This window comes from Thunnus albacares, chromosome 10 (genome assembly GCF_914725855.1).
Source record: "Thunnus albacares chromosome 10, fThuAlb1.1, whole genome shotgun sequence".
NCBI lineage: Eukaryota > Metazoa > Chordata > Actinopteri > Scombriformes > Scombridae > Thunnus > Thunnus albacares.
Genome location: NC_058115.1, coordinates 10829788 through 10839172, shown reverse-complemented (window position 1 = coordinate 10839172; position 9385 = coordinate 10829788). Strand labels below are relative to the sequence as shown.

Genomic DNA, 9385 nt, shown 5'->3' with positions numbered 1-9385 from the left:
CTTGAATGCTTCTTAAAATTATTTTCATCATTTGTCATAAAATAATACAATGCAACAACACATTCTCAGTCACTGATTTATTCTTTTAATATCACATGATATGCTGTGACGTAAACCTACAGAATATGCTCTCATACAAACGTATGAAATCTAAAACAAGAGAAAACACATCTACATCAGTCATTTGATGAAGGCAATTCAATGCAGCACAGTATAGTGTGATGCAGTTCAGGCAGCCTATTCTTTGTAGCTAGTTAACTCATCCTCATTTGCTCTATGGATTTGTCAGTAAATAGGCAAACACAGGCTTTGTGTAATCAATTTTACATGTTAATATGTTGCTAGCCATCCATTCATACATGATCAATAATAGTTTTCAATACAGACTGTGGTACCAAGATACATTTTTGCTTTCTGATCCTAACCAGCTGCTTTTCATTAATTTGTAGCCTTATCTGTTAGACAAAACGGTTTAATATGTGTGGTACAAAAAGGCTTTAACCAAAAGTTTGTATGGTCACTTTAGATCCAGGCAGTGGCGACTGGTATTGGGTCTCAAATAAGGAGGTAGAGCATCATTAGGATGAAGAAATTAACTAGGCAGCATCTTGGAACCAGCATTCAGAGGAAGAGATAGTAAAGCCAATAAAGGATATTGACAAAGAGGAATGCAGTGGGGAAAACAGTGCGGGCATGGCGATCAATGTTGTGTGGATTTTCCACAACGAAGATGGATGCAGCCCTACGTGATGCATCCTTCACTGATGACAGGCCGCAGCCCTGTCGTGACATGTTCTCCTTTGATCCAGCATCGTTCTTTGTGTTGCTGTTTACTGACTGCTCCTTGGGCTCGTCTACGCTGGAGCCCATCTCCACAGAGTGGTTTGGTTGGGTGGAGCTGACAATGGGGATGGAGCCATTTCCATTGGATTCATTTAACTCTCTCAAAAGATCCTAAAAGATAGATAGATAGATGTTGCAATGGTCTTTTTTTATTTCATGTGTAAATGTAAACTTCTTGCTCACCCTGTGTAAATCCTCTATGGTATGGTGCTGCATGGTGTAGAAGTGAGCGCAGGCGTACTCCAGCAGTGCACCAAAGATGAAGGTGAAGCAGATGCCCAGGTAAACATCTATGGCCTTGATGAAGCAGTTGGCATTGGGTAGGGAGGTGCGGGCTCCCATCATCAGAGTGGTCATTGTCAAGACTGTAGTCACCCCTGAAGAACAGATCACAATATTGTTGTGTAAGATTGTGGTTGAATCGGTAATCAGTCTATTGGAAATCAATTCTGATGTAGAAATGTATCCAGGTCAAGTCATCCTCTACTGCTCTCATTTCCCACCCTTAAGACTAAAGGTCTGTTTGATGCACTGATGATGATGTATTGACATGTATGTTTTGTCCATGAATACACAACAGTAGACTGCATTTCTGAACTTGGTGCACTGAACTGCATATTTACAGTTGATGAGTTCAGGAGTTGTCAAGTGGCTGAGGTCATAGTCATCTTTTTGTTAGATACCACATAAACACACAATAAGTTATACATTAACTCCAGATATATTAGCACCAGGAATATGATTTTCAATTAAAATAGTGTCAATAGAGAAAGTTATATATTCCTTGAAGAGAAAATATTTGTTCATGCCTCTTAATTGTACCAAAAAAGAATTGGTCATAAAATGGTTCATCCACCAACTGGGAGCTTTTTTAGTGTTAACAGTTGTCCATTTAAACGTATGACAAAGTTATAATATAATTAGGCAGCTACACTGTGTGAATCAATACATAGCAAGGCAATATTATGATGATATGACTGTGATAGTAATTCCAGTTTGTGCTCAAATGTACCAACATCAACATACATAAACCTACAGTGAAATGCTGTACTAACCAATGCAGGTTCTGGCTGGTACAGAGGACTGACTGATCCAGAAAGAGACCCAGGAGAGAACCACCAGCAGGATGGAGGGAACATACGTCTCCAAGATAAAGAACAACACGTTTCTACGCAGCGTAAAATGCAGCACCAACTTAGGGTAATTTCCTGTGAGGAAACACATAGAAACACACATCATTCTTAAACCACACACAGAAAAAAAGTGTTGTGCTTTACGAGACATATTGTTATAATTCCTTTATGTATATTTTATTTTCATGTCAACTGGAGTTCTGAAAGTTGAAATATTCCTACCTGTCTCATACACAGCCTCTGACACTGATGTATAGTAGCTCTCTACACTGTACTGAGCCAGCCTCAGTATGTCCAGACCCTTCACTGAATCATTCCCTCTAGTCCAGTAAAAGACCACATCCTGCAGGTTGTAGCCCCCTGATCACACGCACACACACACACACACACACACACACACACACAAGAACAAACACACACTGAGTTTTGATGATTCTCAGCCCCTACGCATAACATTTTGTATTCATTTTGATACTCACTACACTGATGAAGATGATGATGAGAATAATATGGTGAAGGTGGTGAGGAATGGGATGATTTTGTCCACCAACTTGGCTTGATGAGGGGTTGATGAGGGGGTGGGTGGCGTTCACAGGTACTCACAGCTCTCCAACTGCAGGGTGCACACCTGTCTGTCCATAGGGTACTTGGTCAGGTCCATGTTGCAGGCAATCGTAGCAGTGATGCTGTTGTGTATTCATAGCGAGATCATTAACAACCACCAAAAACTCCCCCCAAAACACTGCTACTCCTTTGATGTAAGACAGGGCAATTAATAATTTGTGAACACACAAAGAACTCTCTCCCTGAGCAACACTGCAATAATCACAAGAACAAAGACTAACATCTGAAGTGTCAACAATAGATATTTTCCATCTATCTTGTGCATTTATTATGTATAAGTGGCTGACTTATTAGAATTCATGAATAGCCTCTGAGCTTTATAACTGAACTTCTTGTCCTGATATATTACTTATATCATTAGTGGAAATATTGTTCAGGACATCATAGTGTCCTGATATATTGCTATATCAAATTATACTAATTTTGTAAGAAAACCAACATGTTCATTTACATACTAAATCCTCTGCAATCAAGGCCAAAGTGAGATGGATCTCATGTATAACAACTATTTATGCAGTTATGCAGTGAGGACACTGCAAATCAAAATGGTATTCTGCACTCCAGAAGAATGAAGAATGCTACTGTTCAAAACTGCCCTTTCTGTCCTCAATAAAGCTGTCTAGACATAATAAAAGTCCTGCTTTGGTGTGACATGAGAGATTAGACGTCAGGTCAAATTTTCACCATGGCCTCAGGGGACACGGCAACTCTTATCTAACAAAAAGTGAACTGTTTGAAGGGCATGAGAAATTCTGAATACAGAAATTCAGTGGCATTTCCCTAAGTTATATGACTGAGTGATGATACATAACTGCTTTTTTTTCTTCTTTCTTTTGTGGAACCCGAGGGCAGTTCATGGTTGATTACCACAGCAATCACAAAAACAACATGAAATGTTTTTGTGAGTACATTTTTCCTTCCTCTCATGTATCTTTTTCCTCATAAATTGAGAGTCAGCTGAGTCTGTAAAGCTTATTCTACAAACGCAGTTACAAGTATGAGTATCAAATGTCAGTAAATGTCAAATCAATAAACTTAAACCTTTAAAAAAAGAAAGTACCGAAGAGCATAGAGAACAGTTCCATTGCTGAAAATGCGTATGAGGCGGTTTTCCACTGTGACGTCATGCAGGAAGGAGCGCTTGGAGTCGGGGATGAAGGTGTCAGGGATCCAGAGCAGTGACACAAGGCGTCCATCCACACTCACGCTCTCATTCCCTGGGAACACCAGCCTGGAATCACGCCACCGCTGACGGAGGAAGATAGTTGCAGTGTAGTCCTGAAAACAGAAACCTTCGTTCATTTTACCAACTCACACACTCATTCACCTGCTCCCTCATTCACACACTGGTCTGATCTGCCACTCAAAAATAATAGCAAAATGTGCTATACCATATTTATTTCAGAGATGGCATCGATGCTGGCAATGTCAAGACTCATTCCGATTTCCACAGGACCCTCTATCAAAGACAGAAACAGAGTCAGCTTACATTAGCACTGGCTGCTTTGACAAAGAAAAATGACCACTGCATGAAATGTTTGCAACGAGGGCTTAAACTCAACTCTAAGATGTTTTAATGAAACAATTTCTTATCAAGCCGCATCCTACCATTGAAATTGGGTCTGAGGTAGCGGTTGTAGCCTTTCATCAACTTCTGAATCGTTGGCTGAAGCTGAGAGCCGTTCCATTCTCCCCAGTGATGGCTTGGGAACATACAACCGCTGATAACAATGGAGAGATGAAAATGAAAGGAGAGACCAGAGATGGAAAATGGACTATAAAAGTTGTCGCAGTATGCAGGAAAGGATTATTATTGCACGCAAACATATTCAGCAGCATAAACACAAGACATGACTATGGCTGACCAGTGTATATCTGTTTTTAGTGATTGTATATCTGTTTTTAGTGATTGTATTTCTGCTTTTAATGATTTTTAATGACTTTTAGTGGTGTCTCGTTTGTCGTATGTTGCACTGTGAAAGAACAACATTTTGCTTCCATGTTTGCCAAGTGTAGATGTAACAATGAAGAAACTTGATAAATATCAATATCAACATGTATCCTTAACCCTGTGTGTGTGTTTTTGACTTCAGGTCTCTCACCCGTGTGTGAAGGTCAGGCAGAGGATCAGCAGTGTATACAGCTGGACAGGCATTGTGGATCAGCAGGCAGAGGTCAGCAACTGAAAATGTGACAGAGGCCAAAATATGAGCAAATTATTGCTTTCCACAAATAATTATCCTGCACATTTACAGCAGCAACACATGTTGGTTTCAGTCGTGAGCGCAGGATAATGCAGTTTCACCATAGGGTGGCAGCACCTAACTGAAAGTGATTACAAACCTTAGGGGAAATGTGCAGCGCAGCAGCCACTCTCACTGTTTAATGTTATAAACTGCTTTCTCCCTGCCCTCATACTTGTAAAATACAGCAGAGACTTGTATTGATCTCCGCCTCTGTGTTTCATGAATATCTTATTAGCTGCTCCATTTGGCTTACACACACAAACACACACACACGCACTAATACACAGAAAGAGATTAAGACACTGTCTTGATAAAGATACACGAGCCCACTTACATATTAACATGTTTGTCTTTGTTCTTGTATGCAAGTGTGTTGTAGAGTCTGTCATCTGCTGATTTATGTGGCCACCACCTCATGGTTTATTCACAGAGCCTGCCAGATAACTAATCCCGTCTCTAACTCATCAAGGATTCAGCAATAGACTTCAGCTCTCCTTACCACTTACTTTCATCAAAAACAATCTAAATCTATCATGCCGCGCATGTGTTTCCAGCTATTCCCAAAGTAATGTTTGAATGCAAATTATATTAATCAGACATGCCAGAGAATCAGCAACCATTCCTATTGAATATTCAGTTTATTATTGACACAGTGGTGACATTATGAATGAGGATGTATGAACACATTCCTTTTCTAATGGGCAAAATGAACCACAGAAGGTTGTTAGTTGTATTTGTTTTCTCTACACTTGCCAAATATGATTAATTAATTCCACCATTTTTCATGTATTCATGCATTTTCTTGCAGCTCAGACTAAAGCACCTTTGATTCTTTGTGTTACGAGCTTCCCTTTATTCCTTCATTTCTCTTCCAGTCCACTTTTAACTTGTCACCTCTTTCCTTAAAGCCATGTATTGGACTACAGAGCAGCATAATAGTCTGTGGTACACAGTATATTTTTTCTGTTCTTAACCTTAGCTCAGAGTTGCCTGTGCATGCACTTCCAAATATACATTTGACTTTAAATTTCTTTTTTTATTTTTACTCTAAAAAATTGCATACCTGCTCATTTTTTATGCAAACAAATTTCAGATTTGTTCTCCTTCTCTTTTCTCTTACCTATTCCAGTGATGCCACACTAATCTTCTGGTTTTCTCTTTCCACCTGCTCCTCTCTTTCCTTTGTTTCCTCTTCCAGTCTTCTGCCTCTCTCTGCGTCCCAAGTGTTGCCAGTGCCAGGAATTGCTCTCTTTCCTCCGCTGTGTATGATTATAGCCCGGTATTTACTCCATCTACCAATAAATCACTGTTGCTTCTATTATTTGGTCCTGGTGTGTGTGGAGCTAGTATTGGTTGTTCTACTGTTTGTGCATCTCCCTCTGTCTCTCTGCACAGCTGTATTCATCTCCCCACAGAGCTGCTGTGCAGCCCCCTCCTCCCTCGCTTTCTCTCCTTCTCTGTTTATGCCACTCACCCTCTCATTTACGCTGCATCTCTCCCCTTTTTCACTGCCCCCCCATCACCACCTCCATACACACACACACACACACACACACAAACATGCATGCACCCACTTACTGTATGCATGCACACACATTTAGATCCAGCTTGATCCCCCATATCACTTCTTCTTTCGCATTCTCCTCCTCCCACACGTTTTTTTTATTCTTTTGGCCCTTAATCTCCATCTACCCCCCTCTCCTCCAATTTACACTGACACTGCACCCCCTCCTGGGCGTCTTACCTCTCCTCTGTCTTATTCCCCCTCCTCACCTCTGTCTCTGTTCCCTTGTATCAGTGTCATCATCTGAATTAGTTTCCTCTCAGCTCTGTCTCTCGTCTCTAGCTTCATTTCAGTAAAATACCTATGTGGCTCCCGGTATGAGATGAAAGGGCTGTTTTGGAGCACTTATTCTTATCGATCTCTCGTTAAAAAACAGTTGAACATCATCTTCTTGTCTTCCCTCCTCTATTGCAGCTTAGAATGAATGATTCATTCTTCTAACCCTATTGTTATCCAACCTACAGTAACAGCTGCTGTCCTGTCATTTTTTTGTGGACACATTGCTGTTGAGGTTGCAGATGGTGATTGCTGGTAATAACTGGGTGCAGAATCCTGGTATTGGTAATGATGATGATGGTGATAATGTCTGTGAAGATTCTAAGTCATCCAGGTCAAGGTTATTCAAGGAGGGTTGAATCAAGGGCAACTGGACTTGGTTATAGATATTTGAAAACATTTCACCTCTCATCATTTTAGTGATTTGCAGAGAGCCATGTATTTGTATTTGTATTTGTTGAGGCAGCAAAATTATTTGTATTTGTATTTGTATTCGAATAAAAGTGGAAAGAGGCTTAAAAATCCTGTTTTTGTTTTTATTACACTTTTAATTTTAGAAAATTAAAGTGTTACAATAAGTGTTCATGAATAAACTACCTTACGAAGTAGGTCCTCACATCAGGTCTCAAACCGGAGTCTCCCAGATCATAGACGACTGCGCTGACTTCTGAGCTAAAACTTTACTCATCGCCTCATTACAGACAGACCTCTACCTGTATATACACCCATAATACAGAGACAGCACAGCATGTAATGTGTAGAGAAGAACATCAAAGGTGATTCTTGCTTTGCACTTTTCATTTATTGCCTATTTTTCACAACCTAACTTTGTGGAAAGGAGAAGTGGAACAACAGGTTAAGGAGAGTCCCTTGGGAGCACTTCCTGTGTGTCAGTAGCTCAGCTTTATCTCTGGGGAACACCCCCAACTCTGGGAGTGATGTCCAAATTAGGGATGTGACTCCCCTCATCGGAGCAGAGGAGAGAGACTGAGATAGCGATGTAACCGACCTGTGCGCTGGTATTAGACATGGGCTTATTTTTCTTCCCAAAACAAATAATTTTTAAAATATTAGTATGAAACAAATATTTGTAAAAAAAACAAAAAAAAAACACCATTTGTGCTTTGCTGAATAATGTATTTGTATTTGGGCACACCCCTACATCATTTGCCCTCGATTCAACCCTTCTTGGATGGTGACAATGATGATGTAGTTCATCTGCTCACAGTCAACAGACAACCACAGACCTAAGGTCTTTTTGTGCAAAATGGTCAATAATTCAGCTCCAGGACCAGTGACATCTTGTGATTAATCTCCATTAGCTCTTTGTTCTCAGGCTCAGAAACTCAGCTTTAACTCTAATTGTATGGCCTGACCTGCAAGAGCCCACTAGTAGGAGCTTCAGCATGTGTGAGAAAGCCCTGAGGATACACTGCTTAATAACATCTTATGAGATTTCAGTGCAGGTGTTCGATCTACATTCCTCAGTACTGACTAATGATGTTGACTGATCGCTAACAAGCTGATACGTTGCTACTCTGGGTTATTTAGTCATTCAGTGATGCACTGTAGTCATACCTTTATTTAATTAATGTATTTCTGGTAGTGATATGTTATGACTATTTTAAGTAGAAAAGCCTTACCAGGGACAGGGGTCGCAAATTAGCCTTGGCTAGAAATCCTATATGTAATACATCTGTTTCATGTTGTTTTAATCTGTTACAATGTATTTTTGCATCGTCCCTGACAAATTAACCAATAATAAAAATAAATAAAGCTCTCTTATCGTTAATTTCATGCTCTAATGGCTGTATTCTGTCTTTTTACCCTTAATGATTGTGTTAAGGATTGCTGTGGAATGAACATACGATAATCTGATCTGCATCCACCTCGAGAATCATGTGAATCAAAGTGCACACAGTCACTGACAGTGAAAGAGACGAATGGAGACATTTGTGAACCACCTGAAGGGGAGGATGTAAATGTTTGATTTTCGAGTTAGGGGGGATAATGAATAATTATAGTCAGAGCTGCGATGTCAGAGTGGCAGACAACTCAGTGTTAGTCAGCATCCACCTGGCTGCCTCTGTCTACCTGTCTGCATTTTAATTTCTCTTTCTATACGCACATCTGCCAGTGGTTGAGTATGTTTACCTTTGTATGTCTCTCACCGCCTAACTGTCTGTGAAATCTTTGTTTATCCAGATCTGTCTGCATGCCAGTTTCTCTCAGTCATTTTTTATCCAGCTCACTCTTCATATTCTTTTGTCAGTTGCTCTGTAGCCGCCTCTTTATGACCATACATCGTTTGTGTATTTATGCGGTGGTTTCATCTTCACCTTCCTTGGTCAATGCTTCATATATTAGAAGTTTGATTGTGTCTGCAGTTGAATCCAAACGTCCAGGCATTATGGATGTGCCAAAAGCTGAAGAAGTCTGAGCCTGGCTGAGGCACAACTGGCACCAGTTGGTTTCTCAAAGCCGAACAAATGGCGTTCTGGACCAGGAGCTGGTTGCACCAGCTGTTCATATGCTCGAGTTTAGCCTACTTAAGTCTTGACTAAGTGGAGATTTATACATTGCTAAATTAAAACAGGTTTCCCCACAAATACTGATATTTATGTAGAGATTAGTTGCCATTAAATGTTTTCACTGACTAACTGCCAGCTGTTACTGTTACATAGCTTACTAAGCCAACT

The 9385-nt window shown here is 40.2% G+C and overlaps 1 protein-coding gene across 1 annotated transcript; it reads right to left on the bottom strand.

The window, feature by feature from the left end:
• Positions 1 to 110: 110 nt before the first annotated feature.
• Positions 111 to 6288, bottom strand: LOC122990410 (gamma-aminobutyric acid type A receptor subunit pi). The gene is made up of 10 exons (XM_044363770.1): positions 5967 to 6288; positions 4703 to 4782; positions 4209 to 4321; positions 3992 to 4059; positions 3661 to 3878; positions 2580 to 2662; positions 2199 to 2336; positions 1899 to 2051; positions 1027 to 1220; positions 111 to 954 (listed from the first exon to the last, which is right to left on the bottom strand). The coding sequence occupies exons 2-10, from the start codon at positions 4753 to 4755 to the stop codon at positions 622 to 624; spliced, it is 1353 nt and encodes a 450-aa protein (XP_044219705.1). The 5' UTR covers positions 4756 to 4782; positions 5967 to 6288; the 3' UTR covers positions 111 to 621.
• Between the last annotated feature and the right edge of the window lie 3097 nt (positions 6289 to 9385).